At 45.3% G+C, this 21,269-nt stretch overlaps 1 protein-coding gene and 1 pseudogene across 1 annotated transcript in view; both read left to right on the forward strand.

Moving 5' to 3' along the window:
• The window catches only part of TRIM16 (tripartite motif containing 16), a 79,871-nt gene that overhangs the window by 23,480 nt on the left and 35,122 nt on the right, over nt 1-21,269 (forward strand). The window contains exon 2 of the mRNA XM_075561045.1: nt 17,464-20,634. Within this exon, the coding sequence (XP_075417160.1) occupies nt 20,104-20,634 (531 nt within the window). The 5' untranslated portion in view covers nt 17,464-20,103. The remainder of the gene's footprint in view (nt 1-17,463; nt 20,635-21,269) is intronic.
• LOC142458620 (large ribosomal subunit protein bL35m pseudogene) lies at nt 11,628-12,269 on the forward strand (annotated as a pseudogene).

Genomic DNA, 21,269 nt, shown 5'->3' on the forward strand with positions numbered 1-21,269 from the left:
TACTGGTATTTCAGCTCTCTCTGTCTCCTAGGTCTAGGAGATTCTCAGTACTGGGAAACTATGTCCAAAGAACTTGCTGCACTCCTCATTCTCTTTTGGGGTACTGGCCCCACTCTGCTGAGACTGACTCGTTATTGAGCCTAGTGCATGGCAAAACTGGCCAATCCCACTGAGTCCAAACACCTTATTTGTATTGCCCACCCCTGCAGAGTTCCTTGCATCTTATTTGCATTATTAGTGACCCGCCCAGACCCCGTGGTGGGCCACAAACATGTTATATACATGCTGCCACACAGTCATTTGGTGAGAGTCACAAGACTATAGCTAAAGAGCCAACCCACGATCATCAAGTTGATTCTGACTTATAATGACCCTTTAGGACAAAGCAGAAATGCTCCATAGAGTTTCTGAGCCTGAAAATCTTCATGGGGATTTGCGATCCTCACCTTGGGTCCGCAGCCCAAGTCTGTGTCCCCATGATTGCTGGCTAGAAGGGCCACAGTGAATAATTCAATGCACCAAAGTGCATAGATACTTGGTTTTGAGGCAGCCATATTTGTCTATCTCCCCCACCCCCTCAAACCAGGCTTCAGTAGAATTCAGTATAACAAGTTTTTATTAGTTCTTGCAAATTGTTGAATGAAGAACTACTAACTGAGAGATTGGCAGTTTGAGACGGCTCAATGGTGCCTAATAAGAAGGGCCTAGGGTTCTGTTTCAGAACAGCCAAAGCCATGACAACTGCATGGAGCACAGTTCCCCTCTGAGAAGTGTCCCATTGCCATGAGTCAGAATGGAACAGGCGGCAGCTGGCTTGGTTTATGGGGTTGTTGTGGTTGTTAGGTGTTGCCCGGTGGATTCATAGCAACCCCTTATGATAGACTAGAATTACCTCATAAGGTTCTCATGGGTGTAATGGTTTTGGAAGCAGATGACTAGCTATTTCTCATTCAGCCAGCTTTTTTTTTTTTCTTAGCAAGTAAGTGTTTAACCTTTGTTCCACCAGGGCTCATTACTATGTACTTTCTATAACATCCTGAATAGCATATTGTTGGAATAAATGACAGATGCTAGAGGCAGTGAGAAAGAGGAAAATCCAGTAACTGTGAAGTGAGTGTGGAAGGAAAAATAACAGAACATGAACTCACAAATGGGTGATGGGAATTTAAAGCGAAGAAAGTGGGAATTTGAGGCATAATTGGTCTTGTAGCTTAAGCGCCAAGTCTCAGGTAATTGCTTTGTCATGAGTCTGTCAGAAGGGATGCTAGAGAGGAAAGGGCTAGGGATGAGAAAGAAGAACCTGGTCCGGAGCAGGGAGCCATGAGGTCTAACTGCATGGCAACAGCGGTCGATGAAGGTTGTTGTGGTCATTACATAATTTCATGTCAACTTCAAAATAGATACAAGTGTAAGAGTGGTATTCAACCTGCCAACCAGGTCACAGCCTGATAGTGCCTCCTTGTGGGTGTGCCCTTCTCATAAGGAAGACACAGGGGATGTCCCCTTCTCTCTTTGCCTTCTCCTTCCCGCTGATGAGCCACTCTGAGATCTGCTAGGACCCTGTAATACTTCCAACACCATTGGATCCACATGACTTTGCACCCACCGGCCTGTGATCTTCATGCATTCTGCATCATTGCTTGTGACTGCGTGAGTCTGAAGAGGGACTTGTGAACTAGTACTAGATTTATGGACTTGAGTTGGACTGGGCTGGGATGTTTTCTTGATATAAAATTACTTCTTGATATAAACCTCTTTCTTACACTTATATGAGTGTCACTGGATTTGTTTCTTTAGGCAAACCAGCCTAACACAATTGTATATTGACATATCCAAGGGGGTAAACCTCCCCCCCAAAAAAACCAGGAAAATTTTTTTCCCAAAGGTATGTATTTTAATTAAAAAAACAAACAAACCAAAACCTTATCACCTTTAAAGCACTCTCCATTACACTTAATACATTTGTTAAATCTGCGATTCCATTCTTGGGAACATTTTTTGAACTCGGATGGCTGATAGCATCTCCCTTGTTTTTTCTTCACCTCGTCTACATTGTCAAATCACTGTCCTGTGTGTCTCTCTTCATTCGCAGAAACAAAATGAAATCGCACCGAGTGAGGTCAGGTGAGTAAGGTCCTTGGGGCAAGAGAGGCATGCTATTTTTTTTGCCCAAAACAGATGCACTGAGATGGCTGCGTGAGTGGGTGCATTGTTGTGGTGGCAATACCAGTCCCCCGTCTGCCATACATCAGGCTTTTTTTTTTTTAACATCAGGCCTTTTTGTCACAGGCTGTTATGCAATCTTTTCAGAACCTCTAAATAGAGAGCTTGATTAACAGTCTGGTCTGGTGGAATGAACTCCAAACGCACTACGAGTTGACATGTTTGTCCATTCGGGAAGTTGACATATCCAGAATGAGGTTTGTCATCAATCGACATTTCACCTCTTTTGAAACAAGAAAACCACTTATACACTTGAGTTTTTCCCACAACTTGAGTCCTGATGTAAGCTGAGTTCAACATCACAACAGTTTCTGCAGTATTTATCCTGAAGCAGGAAACAAAATTTCACAGCCACACACAGTTCTCTAAAATTGGCCATCACAAAATCGAGGTTTGAGTGAAACCGATTTTACAAAGAAATTCACCGTGACCATCGAGAACCTTCCCAGGTGACACCACTGGGTGCACTAACTCCGAGCGCACTCCTCCATGCTCATCTAGCTGGGAAAGATGCATACTACCAAAGCTTTGCTTCACCCAGCACAATTCCGTTTTTGGGGTGTACCTCTTATGACTTAATCTCAGTAATCCTGTGAAGTTGGTGTTATTAGTATCTCCATTTGGGGAAACTGGGAGAATGTAGGTAACTTTTTCAAAATCCATCCTCGGGGTTTGAACTCAGGCCGTCTGATTCCAGGGCATGCATTGTATAACAGCAAAGAGTGCCACTCTCACATTGAGAAGGCTGCATTTTCAAGGCCAGCTCCCTTGGATGATACCGTCAGATCAAGGCAACCTTTGATATGACCATTTTTCAACAAGAAGTACCAGGCATAAAGGATGGGTAAAGAGAGTAGAAACTTTTGACACCTGGGCTGGGACATAACATGCTTTAGGATGTTGGATGAGAGAGGACGGTGCATTGATTGGGACTAGCTGAAATTTTGCTCTTTAGTGAAAAGGCTTTCTGAGGAAACACATTGGACACAAATCAAAGGGTGTTTAATGAGCTTTGTGACCTAGAGTTTGGGGACGTTTTCATTCCTCTTTTGAAACAGGCAAAGAGGGATTAATAGTGAAGCTTGAGTTCCAGTTCTTTGGGCAAACGACTTCAAGTCCATTTCAAAGCTTAGACTTTCTTTTCTTTTTTCATTTTTTTTATTATTATATATTTTTAATCATTTGATTGGGGCTCGTACAACTCTTATCACAATCCATACATACATCCATTGTGTCAAACGCATTTGTACATTTGTTGCCATCATCATTCTCAAAACATTTTCTTTCTACTTGAGCCCTTGCTATCAGCTTCTCATTTTCTCCTCCCTCACTCCCTCATGAACCCTTGATAATTTATAAATTATTATTATTTTGCCATGTCTTACACTGACCGATGTCTCCCTTCACCCACTTTTCTGTTGTCCATCCCCCTGGGAGAGGGTTATAGTAGCTCATTGTGGTCAGTTCCCCCTATCTCCCCCCACCTGCCCCTTCCCCTCCTGGTATGGCTACTCTCAATATTGGTCCTGAGGGGGTCATCTGTCCTGGATTCCGTGTTTCCAGTTCCTATCTGTACCAGTGTATATCCTCTGGTCTAGCCAAATTTGTAAAGTAGAATTGGGATCATGATAGTGTGTGTCGGGGGGGGGGAAGTGTTTAAGAACTAGAGGAAAGTTATGTTTCATTGTTGCTACTCTGCACCCTGGCTGGCTCATCTCCGTCCCACAACCCTTCAAGAAGGGAGTGTCAGTTGCCATGGGCTTTGAGTTTCCACTCTGCACTCACCCTCATTTACAATGTTATGATTTTTTGTTCTTTGATGCCTGATAACATTCCTTTGACACCTCGTGATCACACACACACCTCGTGATCGCACAGGCTGGTGTGCTTCTTCCATGTGGGCTTTGTTGTTTCTGAGCTAAATGGCTTAATTTGCTTTTCTTTACTCATGAACCATAATGGGAAATAATTGGAACAAACACTGTATCCCCATTTGACAGGTGAGGAAACAGACACAGAGAGATCAAGCTACTTACCAAAATCACACAGCTGGTCCGTTTTGGAAAGAGGACTCTAACCTGATGCCTGTAGCGTCAGAGTCTCTTTCCCACTCTATCTGTAACACTCTCACAACATATATCACAAGTTTCCTATTTAATATGCCTATTCCCTTCTTAGTGAAAACTTCTTGGCTGTGCTCTCAGGAAGCAATAGCTCCGATGTCTTGTCTGCACATTCTTGCTATTGCCGTGATTTAATTCCTGGGTCTATGTACCGTGTTTTGGAAGAAGACTGCCAGTCATTCTAGGAGACCCAGACACAGATGTTGTGCTGCCTTCAACTTTCAAGATCAGGCAGGGGTACAGAAAGAGCATCCTTAACTATTTGTTTTTCAACAATTAGGTAGAAATGGAAGCCATTTGAGCCATGGGGGTTTCTGAGGGAACTAAGAATAGAACTTCCTTGGCTTCTGAAGAACAAAGTGTCTTCCCTCCCCTAGGGGTTGGGGGGTGCGGGGGAAGGGAACTTTGTCAAGACAGAGAGAGCAAGAGCCTGCTGTTTATCTATCGAGCAAATGTTTCATTGTCCTTTGACCTGGGCCACAATTCCCGGAAGGGGGAACAGGTGTTTGGTCTTCACATGAAAAATATTTTTTCCTGCTTTTGATCAGGAATCCGAGCCAGTAGTTCTTGCCAATTGTTTTAAAATAAATACATAAAAGGAGATGGGATCCAAGACGGAGGGAACAGGGGCATTACGATACAGTGCAGCGCACACTGTGTCAGAAGCTGTGGAAACGCCCTGGTGAGCAAGCTGGTCCTGGGTCAGCCTCCTGGGTTCAGATCCCAGCAGGAGGCAATCCCATCCTCGCAGTGGCCAACATTCCCGGTGCTTATGTGTGGTTGGGTCAGTTACTTTACCCTGAGGGGCACTGGTGGCCTAGTGGGTTATGCCTTGGGGTGCTAACTGTAAGATCAGCAGTCCCAAACAACCAGCTGCTTCAGTGACAAAGATGAAGGCTCTCTATTCCTGTAAAGAATTGCAGTGTCAGCAACCCCTAGTGGTAGTTATGGCCTGCCCTTTAGGGTTGTTATGAGTCTGAATTGACTCAATGGCAGCGAGTTAAGCCTTAGTTTCCTCGTTGACTGAACAAGAACAGCTATAGGAGCCCTCACTTCACTTGCAAAGATCAATTGGCAAAACATATGTAAAGCCCTTAGGATTGACATTGATGTTGTTGATATCGAGTTGTCGCTGATTCATGGTGACCATCACGGACGACATCCAACGGCAGTCAGTATCTTCCCAGATTACACCCAAGTTCCCCAAAGTGTTGAGAGGACCACCCAGTTCCAGACATCCACTTTGCAGCCTAGAAGCCTACCTTTCCCCCCTGGTCTCTTGGGAAGTCTCTGCCTACTTTGTACCATCTGGCATGGGGGTTGCTGGGTTTGGGTATTTTCAAGTCACTCTTTGATAAGAATCACACACATAATTGTACACACACACACACACACACACACACACGCCTTTCTGCTTTTCTAAGGTTACGCATGACTCTAAAGACCTGTACCTCACTAGCAAAATCAGGAGGCTCCTCGGCCTGGCTTCATGACCTTATGTGTCCTGGAGGAATCTTGTGCATGTCTCAAAATCTGCCCCGCCTTGCTGTTTACCTTGCTGAAGTGCCAAGCTGCCTAATCTCTCAGCTGCTTGGTCCTTATCACACTCTGCCTGGCCCAGGCTGGGCTGAGCTTATAGACTTTTATAAAGCAGAGTATGGCTTCCTGGAAAGTGTGGTGTCCCAGCAAATAGCTGAATTCCTAACTGCCATCAAGCTGACTCCAACTCAGAGTGAGCTCTGACTGAAAATCCCCAGGATTTTCAGTGGCTGATTTTTCACAGTGGATCACCTGGCCTTTCTTCTGAGGTGCCTTCAGGTGAACTACCTGCAACCTTTGGATCAGCTGCCATGGTGGTAAGCATTTGCACCACTCTGGGACTCCAATGGGAGTGGTAGTGTAGTGGCTATATGTTAGGCTGCATTCTGCAAAGTCAGCAAGGTTGACAGTTCAAAACCACCAGCTGCTGGAACTGAGGCACAAGGACAGGCAGACATCCTGGTCCAGAGAACAAAAGACCATGTGGCTGAGAGGCAGGGGACCAGATAAAGACTTGACTGCTGGCTGAGGGGAAGGGTTGCTATGAGCTAGTGACTGTATCCTTACGGTTTACTGATCCTGACTTTGGGTAACCTATTAGCTTCCCTGATAAACACTCATCATTGTGAAGAAAAGAAAAAAAAAACAACCACCAGCTGCCCCACAGCCTAAAGGACTTTCTACTCCCATAAACTGTTACGATCTTGGAGACTATAGGGTTACTACTATGAGCTGGCGTAGACTTGGTGACAGTGAATTTTGTTTTGTTTTTTGTGATAACAAGATTAGATATACCCAGTTTGACTGGGGGATGGGCACCTGTCCATCTTTCACAAAGTGGCAGTTCTAAAACAACAGTTGGCTTAGGGCCTCCAGGGTGAGCTAACTTAGGAAATCATTGACTCCACCTGGGAGAGGAGAGAACCTTAGTTGCATATTTTAAAAAGATTGGTCACATTTGTCAGGTGTAGGTCATTTTGCCATTTTAGACATAACCCATAAGACATTAAGGCTTTAATTTGTGTGCTTTCTTTGAGTTTTATTATTCCATTGCTCTTAGAGTCGCTATAGAAATCGATATGAAGGTCCAACGAAACACAGATTGGCAAATGTACCAACTAGGTTCTGGGTGAAATGCCGTGCCCCTGGGTGTGGAGTTTATGAGGAATAATTGGAGCATATGGCCAGATTCGCAGTTGACCTTCCAGTAGGTTCCTGGATGATTCGGCCACAATCCTGTCTGTCAGTTCTTGTGATTTGCAAAGAAGTGACCGAGGGCATTCCTCTGTCAATCAAAGGAAAACAACAGGGCGAAGAAATGGAAACTTGGGAATGGCTGAGGACTAGAGCTTTGGTGGCCCAGGGAGAAAGTGATGCCAGCATACATCCTTGGTTACCAAATTACCAATACCAGTCTGTAACAAAGGGCACTGCTGAAGCAGATTGACACCGTTTCTGTTCATCCAGCAGCAGCCACCCCTTACGTATCAACGTGAGGTGCTGGGCGGGGGGCTGCTGTGAAAGACAGAGCCTATTCCTTGTCTCGTGGGGCTTGTAGCCTTGGCTCTTGTGTGTCCTCCTGTCTTTAAAAAGGGAAGCCGTGTGGAGGGTCCTGGGCATGGCCCCTTCTCCCTGAGCAGATCAGCCACGACTTCCACATAGACATATAGGGGATTTGGGGGCAATTCCAGCAGCCATGCTCTGAGACTGGGACTCGATGACTTTAAAGACTCACGATCCATTTAGTCTATAATAGTTTGTTCTCTTTGTCCTTAGTTCGTTCTCTCCATCTGCTTGCCACTTTAGGACAAGAGCAAGATTGGAGACTAGTTTGCTGATAGTGAGTGACCTAAGGCCAGAAAGTGCACTCAGCCCCCACCGTCAGGAGAACCAAGAACATCCTGGACTGTTTTCTGAAGGTGTGATGCACCTTCTGGCTCAGTGGTACTCGGTCTTTTGAACTTTACCAGCAACATTTCAGAGCAAATTCCAAGGCCTCATCTAGGTGTGACTCTTCCAAACAATTCCCTCCTTCCCCACTATTATCACCATTATTTAAAAAAAGATAAAACTTCCCATTACAAAAAAGTGGGAAGGGTAGTCTTAATAAAGAATACTTCCTTGCATTTATGAAATTCAGTTTTATGGCTTGTTTATTGTGTGAGGGTTATTGTTATTTTTCTAGTCTAATGGGCTGGTGTTTTTTCATTTCTCTGTCTGATGCCCAAATATCTCTGATATTTGTGGGCAATGACTCACACAGCTCTGTTTGGCTTCCAAAAGATTTTTTAAAAACCGTTTTATTGGTGCAAAATTTACATATCATACAATTAAATAGTTCAATTGTTCATTTATATCAAGGAGAATTGTACAATCATTACCCACATGAATTTTAGAATATCCCCCCCAACCTGGTTAAATTGCCTTTAAAATGAGGTGTGTAACCACAATCATTTCTAGTGCTACTTCCGGACTCCCACTTTCATTTTTTATTCCTGAAGTCCCCCTCCACCCCCATCACCCACCCCACCATCTCTGCATCCTCTATCAACCCTTGTATCAGTTATTATCACTATGTATCTACTCCTCCTGTGCTTTACAAATTGGGAAATCCAACAGAAACAAAAAACAAAATCAAAATAAGGTGATATAAGGATAAAATATTAATAATATAAAGACAAAATTACAAATAATGAGTAAGAAAGAAAAGACCCCATCAACATTCAAAAAGCCAGGGAAGAAATTTCTGTCATGGAACAAGTGAAAGATACTTGCACTGAGAGCAAATTCAGGTCAGGTCTGTAGGGAGGTCAGCTGCCCAAGTATCAAGTTTGATGCAGCACAATCAGGATTACAATGCTCTCAGCATGATAGTATGACTCTTTGAACTTGGCTCGTGGTTTGCCTGTGGCTAGAGAGGATCTGCCAGCAGCTTAGTCTGAGTAGATATTCTGCTGATGGGTTTTGGGCTCTCACTGTCCTCCATGGCCTTCTACAAATTGGGTGATCATAATTTTAGCTCTGACGTTTTTTCCTTCACCATATTAGAAATCTGTCATTGTTATCTTTTTATCACACAGCTGGTGTGCTTCTTCTGTGTGGACTTGACTCCTCACTTAGATGGCTGCTTGTTTGAATACAAGCCTTTAAGTCCCCAGACACTTCTGATTGATAGCCGGGCACCATCTACTTTCTTCACCACACTGTGCTGTAGCACCCTTATCTTCAGTGATCCTTTCATGAAGGTGAATATCGAGCAGGGCCATGTTGCCAGAACTAACTGTTCTTGAATTGGGGATAGAATTCAGTAGGATCCTACGGAGTTTGCACGTCTCAGGTTTACTTTGGCAGTCATAATATGGCAAAAATTACAACCCTATAGGTAAAACTGCATCAATAGCAGCCATCAGTCAAACAGCAACCAAACAAACAGAACACACACACCCCCCCCAAAAAAAAGAAACAAAAAAGCAAGCTATAATCAGGAAAGCGAAGACCCACACAAATAAATAAGTACAGCATTGTCAATCACCCCCACCCACCTTCTTGGATATAGGTCTATTGCAATATTATCATCATCAATTTTTCCAATGACCCAGCACTCCCAACACTGTCGGTATGAGGAGTCTATGCGAGTACAGTTCCTCCTTGGGCCACAACCCATGAGTTTTTGTCCTACACAGTTTGATCTCTCATTTCCTTAGGGTCTGTTGACTCTCAGTATAGGGGTTGATGCCGGGGGGTGGGGGGGGGGCTTCCTGAATCAATTCTTCCAAGTGCAGATCCATGTTATGTCAATGCAGGGTAGACATTGAGGTACTACTACCTGTATTGTGATCCTGGGTCCCTTTCCATTAGACATCCACCGAGCTGGGGTCCCCTACCCCAAGGTCCAATGATCACCACTTCGACATCCCTGGCATAACTACTCTCTGTTGCCTCTCCCATCCAAGTACCCCAGTCCTAAATTCAAGGGTGCAGGCAGCTTTGAGGCAGGATTCAGTTCATTCAGTGGGGCGTCTATGTTAAGTGCTTCTGGAGTAAGCCCTGTGTTAGTTCATGCTGTCTGCCAGGTCAGCTTCCATGATCATCATGGTGCTTAGTCCATGGTGTGGTTCACCAAAGATTGTGTAGAAATGAACTCATAGTGTGTCTCCAGGATCCTAAACTCTGGGCCATTGTCCCCCTAGGTTCCCTACATTCATTGTTTATGATCCCTCCCCACTATGTGGTTAGTACGCCCCAATCACCCACCACACTCACCAACAGAACTATCAGCGTCTCCTCCACAATGTAGATGGTCCCCTGTCCACGTCTTGGCTTGAATTTATGGAAAGCTTTCTCTTCCATTCCTCTGGACTTTCCGGTCTCACAACAGGAGCACACACGGGCGCCATCTTCCCGAAATCTCCCCAAATGAAAACTTTGAAGAAACACTATGAAGGCTGCTTATTAGGGAGATAAAATTGGGAACTTCCTTTACCCAGGTACTGTCATAAAATCGTTGGGTTAAGAAAGCTCTTCTTACCTGAGTCTTCTAGATTCCTCAACGTGATAGACGTAACACCTCAAAATAGAAGGAGATTGATTGGCATTCATTGTGTATGTTACCTCTCAGTTGTGATCGTCATAAACTCAAGTGAATGAAAGAACCATGATTGCCTACCACACAATCAAAATTCTGGGTAGGAAAACCTACTTCAATGCTGGAAAGAAATATCAAACCACATTCCTGGTGGCAGAGTTGACTCAGGAAAGAAAAATGCTTAGAGTAGATTACACGTGCTTTGTGAAAAAGAGAGGTGTCCATTGTTTCCAAGGCTGAGTCCTGTGAGTGAGGGCAAAGCCAAGGGTGTCCAGTTAACACCAAGGCCTAAACTTACACATGCACTCAAACGGGCCTTTTTCTGTCTGGCTTCATTTCAGTTGTGTCTAAATATGATAATTCGTTGCCAAGAAGGCTAACCAGCAGACTGAAGAATGCCTCACAGGACGTGGACAAGTCTGACCAGGGCCAGGAGTGAGACCGCCCTCTGGGCGGCCTTTCTTGCTGCTGGAGCAGCCAAGTAAGACTCTGGTTGTGGCTGTTGAAGGCAAATGGCTTCATTCAGGGCCCCTTCTCTCATTGTGGCACAGAAACAGGGATTGGAAGAGAGTCGAAACATTAACATTGCTGCTGTGCCTGGCATTGAGACAGCCAAAAAACTAACAGCAAAAACAACTCCCATGAAGGCAAGAGAATATGACAACAGCTTCAATTATGGATGCCGGTCTTCCAAGGCCAGCAAGTTGCCTCCCGAGGTTGGCACCGGGCGGGTGTCATGAGCATCCATCTTGTCCAGTAAGTGAATTTCTGTTCCTTCCCTGCTGGGAACAGATATCGATATGGGGTTGGCTAGGGGCCATGTGGTGCCAGCATATGAGCTGGACACAGAAATTGAATGTGCATCTCCAAAGCAGGCTTTTCTGATATGGGGAAAAACTGGGGGAGAGAGATCGAATGCTTAGCCTCACTTGGCAGAGAATGTTCTAAATCCAAGCCTCTCGTTAGGTGGCCTGAATGGGAGGCACAGAGATTAAGGCCACCTGTCTTCTCAACAATAATTAGAAGGGGCCTTCTAAAGTTCAGATGGGCCTATAGGAACAAATGAGCTACCCATGGCTATTCATTAATCACTAAACAGATACGTCTCCCACGTGGCAAGAGCCAGACAAACTCTGGGAAGTGGAATGTGAAGGAACATGTCTGCTGAGGACGGAGGGTGTGAACTGGACTGGCACGTGAGGTCTAGGTCATTTTCTTTTAAGATGGAAATTTCGGCTGGCAACAGGGTGCCCTCCACCTTTGCTAGTGCCGTGAGAGCTGCATCAGGAATCCTATGGCCATTGAGTCTTTTGGCATCTTCAGCCTATCCAAACTGTGCCAAGAATGCGTGTCTTGTCGCTGCATGGTCCACCCGACATTTTAGTCAGCTGCAAACACCAGTTGGTTCCTCTGCTCCCAGACTGATTACTGCTGTGGGAAATCTGCCCTGCTGGCTGCCTGCACCAATCCTCAGCAGGGTGGGTCCCTTGCTTCCCATGTTCCAAAGCTACCAGGCAGAACTTTAACTTACTGCAGTACAAGGAAAGGAAAGAGAAAGACTGCGAAGGCTGTCACGTTTCGGTTTCCTCGACTTCATTCTGGCTTTGGGTAAGGAGAAAGGCTGGCTATTAGAACAAGCTGCGTAAAAGACACCCACAAGGAAGAAACGTTTGAGAGAATTTGTCTTCTGCAAGAAAACCCAAAGCAAACTCTTGGATAAGATGACGACATCTTTCTGAAAGAGGAGAAACTGGCATGCTAATGATCCTTACCAGCTGTACCATGATCTCACCACCTGAAAGTATGGAGCTGAAGTGTCGGGATTTTTCCCAGCTGCTGAATGTGTGCCCTTTATGTGTATGTCTTTGCAAGATGAATAAGTGCAAAACTTGATGATGTACACTGTATGAACTGATATATGTAATCGCCTCAACAACATTAAAACTTAATGGATTAAACATTCCTTGATGCGGACAGGTGGGGGGAAGATGGAAGTTCTGGAGCAGTGGTTCTCAACCTTCCTAGTGCCGCGACCCTTTAATACACCCCAACCATAAAATTACTTTCGTTGCTACTTCATAACTGTAACTTTGCTACTGTTATGAATTGGTCGGCCCCTGTGAAAGGGCCATTTGACCCGCAGAGGTTGTCGCGACCCCCAGGTTGAGAACCACTGTTCTAGAGTCTGTTTTTATGTTGATAGGAGTGTTATAATGAAGACAGAATGAAGGGGCAGGAGGGAGAGAAGCGAAGGGGAGTGTCCCTGACGGAGCAGCCAGCAGGGCACAGGAGGAGGGACTACATTTGAGTAAATTAATATTCTCAACTTTTGATTATAAGGGAAGAAGGAAGGATGGCTATAGAAGCTGGAATCATTGTCGATCTGATCATAGAAGGTTCACTCACTGCCATCGAGTTGGTGCTGATTCTTTGTGACCGAATAGGACAGGGTAGAACTGCCTCTGTGAGTTTCCACGATTGTAACTCTTTTTTATTTTTTAAACATTTTATTAGGGACTCATACAATTCTTATCACAATCCATACATACATACATTATACACAATCCATACAAACATCAATTGTATAAAGCACATCTGCACATTCTTTGCCCTCATCATTTTCAAAGCGTTTGCTCTCCACTTAAGCCCTTTGCATCAAGTTCTCTTTTTTCCCCCTCCCTCGGGGCTCCCCCTACCCCTGCCATTGTAACTCTTTACAGGAGGACAATGTCCCATCTTTCTCCCGAGAAGTAGCTGGTGGTTTCAAACCGCTGACCTTGTAGTTAGCAGTTCATGACACCACCAGGGCTCCAATGGGAAGATGAAGGAGTCCATAATTCATGATTTCTATTTCTTTCTCTTTTTTTTTTTTAGGATGTAGAGCCTTGTCTTTTTTTTTCCTTTTAATATTTATATTGGCACTTCATCCACATGTCATACAATTCAACAGTTCATTCATATCAAGAAGAGTTGTACAATCATTACCACAATCAATTTTAGAGCATTTTCTTTCCTTTATTTAGAACATTTTCTTCTTCCTTGTATTGTTATTAATGTAATTAAAAAATAATTTTATTGGGGGCTCACAAAACACTTTTCACAATCCATACATACATCCATTATGTCAAGCACATTTGTACATTTGTTGCCATCATCATTCTCAAAACATTTGTTTTCTGCTTGAGCCCTTGGTATCATCTCCTCCTTTTCCCCCCTCTCTCCCCATTACCCTCTCCTTCATGGACCCTTGATAATTTATAAATTATTATTATTTTGTCCTATCTTATACACTGTCCAATGTTGTCTCTCTTCACCCACCTTTCTGTTGTCCATCCCCCAGGGAGGAGGTTATATGTAGATCCTTGTAATCAGTTCCCCCTTGCCCCCCACCCTCCCTCCACCCTCCTAGTATCATCACTCTCAGCACTGGTCCTATAAGGATCATCTGTCCTGGATTCCATGTGTTTCCAGTTCCTATCTGCACCAGTGTACATCCTCTGGTCTAACCAGATTTGTAAGGTAGAATTGGGATCATGATAGTGGAGCGGGGGCGGGGGGATTGAGGAAAGCATTTAGGAACTAGAGGAAAATTGTATGTTTCATCGTTGCTACACAGCACCCTGACTGACTCATCTCCTCCCGCGACTCTTCTGTAAGGGGATGTTCAGTTTCCTACAGATGGGTCTTGGGTCCCCAATTTGCCCTCCCCATCATTCACAATGATATGATTTTTTATTCTTTGATGCCTGATACCCAATACCTTCTACACCTCATGATTACACAGGCTTGTGTGCTTCTTCCATGTGGGCTTTGTTACTTCTGACCTAGATAGCCGCTTGTTTACCTTCAAGCCTTTAAGACCCCAGACACTATATCTTTTGATAGCTAGGCACCATCAGCTTTCTTGACCACATTTGCTTATGCAGCCATTTATCTTCAATGATTGTGTCGGGAAGGTGAGCAACATGGAATGCCAGTTTAATAGAACAAAGTATTCTTGCATTGAGGAAGTACTTGAGTGGAGGCCCAGTGTCTATCTGCTACCTTAATACCTTATAAGTATATGCACATAGATCTATTTCCCCATCATCCTATATAAATATATTTACATATATGTACATGCCTGTATTGAGACCACTATAAATGCCCTTTACCTCCTAGTTCTTTCCTCTATTTCCTTTCACTTTCCTCTTGTCCCACTATCATGCTCAGCCTCCATTTGGGTTGTGTAGCAGTATCCCTTTCCCACCTCTAGAGTACCATCTGCAACAGTCGTGAGTAGATGGCTACCAATCATGACTTTGTAATGATTGCAATGTCATAGGCCACATGGAAGGGAAGTGAGAGTAATGTAGGCTTAGTTCAGTAGGGAATTTGAGATTAGTTGATTGCATTGGGCTGGGTTCTCTAGTGAAGCAAAACCAGTGATACTTAAATATATAAAGATAGAAATTTATATCACAGAAATGGCTAACACCATTGCAGAAGTGGGTAAGTCTAGTCTGGGTCAAGTCTACGGGACAGATGTTAAGGTGGAGGCTTTTCCTGACTCACATAGTTACCGGGACTGATGGACAGAGAAACAAGAAGACCACAAGCTGGTGGAAACAGAAGTGGATGAGTCTAAGGTCAGCAAGTCAGGTTTGTGAATGTAAAGTCTAATGAATGGATCCAAAGTTGCCAGGCAACATGCAGGCTACTGATAGCTCCCAGAGCTGACAGGCAATATGATCAACCAATGAGCAAGAAGGAGAATCTATCTGTTTCAGTAGGAGTAGGCCATACCCCAAGGAGATTTCCTTTCAATTGTATCAAGATTGGCCTTATGAAAGGGATAGCATTCCACCTTAATATTCCTACAACTGCTTGGCTGCTAACAGAAGATTCCGACAAGGAGCTTATTATGTTAGGTCACATAATGATCTAATGATCACATTAGAGAGAATCCTGGCCCCACCAAGTTGACACAGAGCCTAACTATCACAATCATAGATGAGACTTTAGAGCTTTAATCTTCTGGTGCTGAAGTATTAAAGAGGGTTTTCTTTGGGCATGATGAGATATGTTACAGCTTTTGGAAGACGAACAAGAGCTAGGACCTAGAAATGTGGTCTTAAAAGCTGTACCTAGAGTTTGGCAATAGAGCTGACTTAAGCATTGTGGTAAAATCTGTAGGCCTGAGAGAAGACAGCAGGGTTCTAGAGGGAAGCCATCAACTCCTACTCTGGGCCTATACTAATTATGATTATCACTACCTGAGCATGATGCCCTTCCTAATAAGCTTAGGTGTGAATTTAGGCTCCTCTTCAACACAATTCTCCAGGAAGCCAAGCCATAAATTTACTTTCCAGCTCAGACGTGGACCAGCATATGCAATTTGTGAATGAGAAAACCGAGATTAAGACAGGACAGATGACTTGACCAGGGTAGCTTGGGACCACAGTTCAGATTTTCTGATTTCTACTTCGCTGTTACACCTTTGAGTCCAGGGTCTAGTGGTGACACTGATGCCCCAAGGGATCAGCATTAGAGATGGAGCTATTCAGAAACAAATGAACAGAAGAAAGAAGAGGAAACAAGAAGGTGGGGGTATGTTAGCGCTTACCTTCTGAGCACTGGGTTATCAGAAGGCTGCCATTTACACCGAGAGCCCTACATCTATTTTTGTCTCTTCACATAAATTCAGCCTGAATTATTTCTGACCATTAACTGACAATGTGGATCGCTTTTCCATCAGGCAGAGTGCTTGGAAGTGGAAAACTACCTAACCCTAGGGACTTGCCTGGGTGTGCCCTTGATGGGATTTGGGGTTCTGGGCTCTGCATAGTCATGCGTCCTATCCTGACTGCCTTGGTTGGAGGGCCCAGAAGGAATCTTATAAACTTTTCTGCCTGCATGCATGCACATATCCTGATACCTTTATTGATCCTGCAGTATTGCCTGAAACAATAATGAGCTGACTTGCTGCTAATCAAGATTCTGTGACAGTTTCTTTTGTATTCTATGTCCTATTCAAGTGGCCTTGTTTCTGTAAGTCCTTGGACATCATTATGGCCCCATACTGATGGTCTCCCTCATTGGATGAATTGTGTTTGTCTATGTTTTGTCTTATTAAGGTTTCTACCCTTGAACAAAGGAAAGTAAGAGATAAAAGAGAGAGGCCACAGGGAAGTCCAGGCAAGCTCAACACCTTATTATCTGCCCTTGAAGTGGTAGAACTCAAATATCTTCCCTTCCCCCTCTCCAGGGAAGATCGGAGACCCCACCACGCAGCGAGGGTGGGTGGACCAGTTCCGATTCCAGCAGCAGATCTTTCTATAATAGAGAAGAAAATGAAAGCAAACCAGTTTGGGGACTACGGGGGAGAAAGCTTTGAACAGAGCTTGGTAGAAGCCAGCTCCTTTCCTTTTGGGCCAGAGATAAAAATTCAAAAGCCAAACTCGCTGCCATCAAGCTGGTTCTGATTCGTAGTGACCTGATATTGTTAAACACAAAGAGATCTTTGTTGTGTGTTCAGTCGTGGAAGAAGGATATCGGGACAAGGACATTGCAGACCTTCAACAGGGTCCCGGGGGCACAGTAGGTTATGAGCTGGACTGCTAACTGGACAGTCCATTTTGGAACCTGCCAGCTGATCCTCAGGAGAACGGTGAGGTGCTCCGCTCCTATCAAGATGGACAGTTTCAGAAACTCTGGAGGGAGGTTCTGCTCTGTCGTATAGAATCGCTGTGCATTGGCATTGACTCCATAGCACTGGGTTTGGTTTGGGTTTGCTACATTGTTAAAAAAGGGCCCTGGGGGTGCAGTGGGTTAGGCATGTGGCTGCTAACCTCCAGGTTGGTAGTTCAAACCCTCATGGGAGAAAGATGAGGCTCTCTGCTCCCATGAAGACATTCATGACTCACATGGGGTAGCTACGAGTCAGAATGGACCAGGAGGCAGGGAGTTTGCTTGTTGGTTGGTATGTTGCTAAAGGGGCCGCTTTTTCCATAGGAATATGATGTGCAACACATCCCTCTGAGAAATCTGCTGCACAAGACATCTTTAAAGTGCTGAAAGGAAGGATACCACTTTGAGGACTGAGGTGTAACTGACCCAAGCCCTGGTATTTCCGATTGCCTCCTATGCATGTGAAAGTTGGATATTGAACAAGAAGACCAAAGAAGAACTTGATGCACTTGAATTAAGATGTTGGCAAAGAATATTGAAAGTATCCTGGGATGCCAAAAGAACAAACAAATTTGTCTTGGAAGAAGTACAGCCAGAATGCTCTTAGAGGCCAGGACGGTGAAACTTCATCTCACGTACTTTGGATGTATGTACAACAACATGCATGGTTGAACGTGAAGAGTGCTATATGGGATAGATTTAAAAAATACAAATTGTAGTAAAATGTATCTAACAAAGCATTTGTCATGTAAACCACTTTCAAGTGTACAATTTAGTTACATTAATTGTAACTAAAGTAACTAAGAACTGCTGTTGTTGTCAGGTACCATAGAGTCCGTTCAAACTCACAGCGACGCTCTGTCCAACAGATCAAGACACTGCCCAGTCCGGCGTCATCCTCACAACTGTTCTTGCGTTTGAGCCTGCCAGTGCAGCCACTGTGCCCATTCATCTTCTCGAAGGTCTTCCTCTTGTTTGCTGCCCTGCTACTTTATCAAGTATGATGGGTTTTCCCCAGGGACTGGTCTCTACTGACATGTCCAAAGTACGTGCACTGGCATCCTTGCCTCTAAGGAGCATTCTGGCTGTACTTCTTCAACATGCCATGCAGCCATTTTCAAATGTTGTTCATCACCCCAAACAGAACCTCAGTACCTCTTTAGCTGTAAGGCCTGCCCCCTCTGCTCTCCTGCCTGTCTTAGTAACCACCAAGAAACTTTGGTTGCTCTGTGTTCACCTAGTCCAGATTTTTCTGTGAGGTCACAAATTTCTCTCTCTCGCTCCCTCTTTCACTCTTTTTTTTTTTTAAAAAAAAAACAAATTATTTGTCTCTTTGTACCTGGCTTACTTCCTCAGCCTCCTGTTGTAACTGTATCAAGCTTCCATTTCTCTTTGTGGCTGAGTAATATTCTGTTCTATGTATGTGTGCCTGCTGTTTAACCATCCATGGGTTACTTCCACCTTTGGGCGACTGTCAGTAATGTGGCTCTGATACTAGGATGCAATGAGGCAGATTTTTAAAGTCTCTCATGCCCTCCACCTCTGAGGAGCCTATAGGTTTCTTGGATTTTGGAAATGTCTGGTCAATGACAAGAATGTCCCTGGGGTTATCTGGTTTCATATCCATTCTGTAGGATCCCCCACCGGTGGACAGAAACACTGAGAGGGTATCCAGTTGGAGCTACCCATATCTCTGATTTCTAGGGATTGGTTCTCAGCCTGTAGGTCCGTGACCCTTTGGGGGTCGAATGACCCTTCCACAGGGGTCGCCCGATTCATAACAGTAGCAAAATTACAGTAATGAAGTAGCAATGGAAATAATTTAATGGTTGGGGGGGGGGTCACCACAACATTAGGTCATGACATTAGAGGGTTGAGAACCACTGCTCGAGGGTCAACTGGGCCCCCTGTTCCCTATCCAGTTTCTCTTTGTCCCATTCCCTTTCCAAATCCATTTGAGGCCAAGTCTAGGTCTGAAGAAAGAAGACATCCTGAGGAAAACCTGTCGGCAACCTGCTCCAGGATCCAGGAGTTGGGGTCCCGGTACCCTGGAGTCACTCTGTCATTTGTGGTGCCCGAGTACTTCGGGTATTCCCATGAAGCATCCATACTGAGGCGTCCCTTTTTCCTAAATGCTTCACATTTTACCTCCTACCACATTTAGGAAGATGTTTATTAAGTGGTTTTATGAAGTGCTTTATTAAGTGTTTCTCAGCACCTCGCACACTGTGGGAACCACAGGGCAGTATAACAATCCCAGACAGACGAAAGACGTTTCCAGGAGAAATGTCCATGAAGCTGCTTGTTCCCATAAAGATCTGCAGTCTGGAAAACCCTAGGGGCCTGCACGATGAAGAGGACAGGTTTTCCTTGTAGCTCCTATTCCATACCCAACGTTAGCCCGTCTCTTGGAATGTGTAGGAAGGTGACAGGGATAAGATCGAGTGTTAGAAAAATGTGTCCCTTTCCTAGTGGCCTCTTGGTGATTCTGTGAGGTGAACAGGGATGGATGAATGGCTGCCCCATGCCTGAGGTCTTTACATTTGGGATCCCTTTAAAAAATAAATATAAGGCATCTCATTTGTTAAACCCTGTAAAACAACACAGGCTTAAACAGAAGAGCTCAGGGGTCTCTGGTCCACCACAGAAACGCATGGTCTCTGCAGAACCCCTGGGGCAGAAATGACGTGTACAAGACTAGAAGTTTCGGGGCTGGACCCTAGGAGGAGCTGAAGCCTGTCATTCTGAGCCAGCCTTCTCTAGAGCTCAGGCATCTGGCTGCCTGTTGTCTCTGCGGCTGGCCCAGTGCCCACGCCTGGGCCAGAGTGCTGAGTAACTGGGCTTCCTCTGGGAGGGAGGAAGCAGTTAAAATCTTGCGGCAGTTGGAATCTCCTAGGCGTGGTTCTCCTGTCTGATTTGCGCTGCACATTTCCTGGGCTGTAGAAGCCGAAGGACAGCCGAGGCATGGCTGAGCTTGATCTGATAGCTCCAGGGCCACTGGCTGGGGTCCCTGCCCATGCTCTGGCCCCTCTCAGTCCAGACTCTGGGGCAGCCAGCTCAGCAGAAGAAGAGGGCTGGGAGTCTCTCGGGAGCCCAGAAGGGCAGGCTGAGAGGCACAGCAGTGGCTCTTCAGAGCTGGGGGCAGCTGGCGGCGAAGGTGAGAGCGAAGGCCAGGGTGAAGGCCAAGGGGAGGAGGAAATCCTGTGTGATTTCTGCCTGGGGGCCAGCAAGGTGAAAGCTGTGAAGTCCTGCCTGACGTGCATGGTGAACTACTGTGAGGAGCACCTTCGGCCGCACCAGGAGAACAGCAAACTTTACAGCCACCAGCTGACCGACCCAGTGAGGGACCAGAACCTGCGCACCTGCCCCGTTCATCACCTCGCACTGGTCACCTTCTGCCACCTCGATCAGCAGTGCATCTGTGAGGAGTGCAGCCAGAATGAACACCACGGCCACACGACCGTGCCCCTGGATGCAGCCCGAAAACACAAGGAGGTGAGTGCTTGGTCCCCGGGGAGAGAAGGGTGGCCAGGAAGCAGCGGGGGCCAGTGCGTGCCCTCTGGTCTACAGACTTCAAAAAGGGCATTCGTCTTAGTACCTGGCTGTTGGGCCGGAGTAAATAATTCCTGCCCTGGGCTCTGGAACCTGTCTTAAGTAGGTCACTCTGTCCCCATTTCAGATGGACCGTCTCTGGTATCTCTCTCTGCGTCTCTCTCCTCGTGTTGCTATTCTGCTTCTCTACTCACCTAGCTTCAGGTGAAGTCCGGGGGGGCGTCCCAGGCTCAGACAGCGTCTGCACGGCATTGCCATTGACAGTTCATGACATACAACTTGGGGCGGATATTCAGCATGAAGGAATTCAACCTTCCCCACACCAGAGACCCACATCGAGTGCCACACTGGAGATGTCGGTGGGAAACTCCAGAGATTGGGAACAGTTCAGATCACATTGCGTTTGAAAGTCACATCCAGGTAGAATGTCAAATCTGGGAAATGTAGACGTCCTTTACCGGATCCAGATCTCTGGAGAGACCTTATTGAGAGCCTGTGCTTTTCTTCCCATCACATAAAGGACTCGTTTGTAGAGCAACTTGCTTTTTTCTTGTTTTCTTTTTGCTCTCCAGCTGAGC

The sequence above is a fragment of the Tenrec ecaudatus genome, chromosome 10 (assembly GCF_050624435.1).
Source record: "Tenrec ecaudatus isolate mTenEca1 chromosome 10, mTenEca1.hap1, whole genome shotgun sequence".
In the NCBI taxonomy this organism is placed as follows: Eukaryota; Metazoa; Chordata; class Mammalia; order Afrosoricida; family Tenrecidae; genus Tenrec; species Tenrec ecaudatus.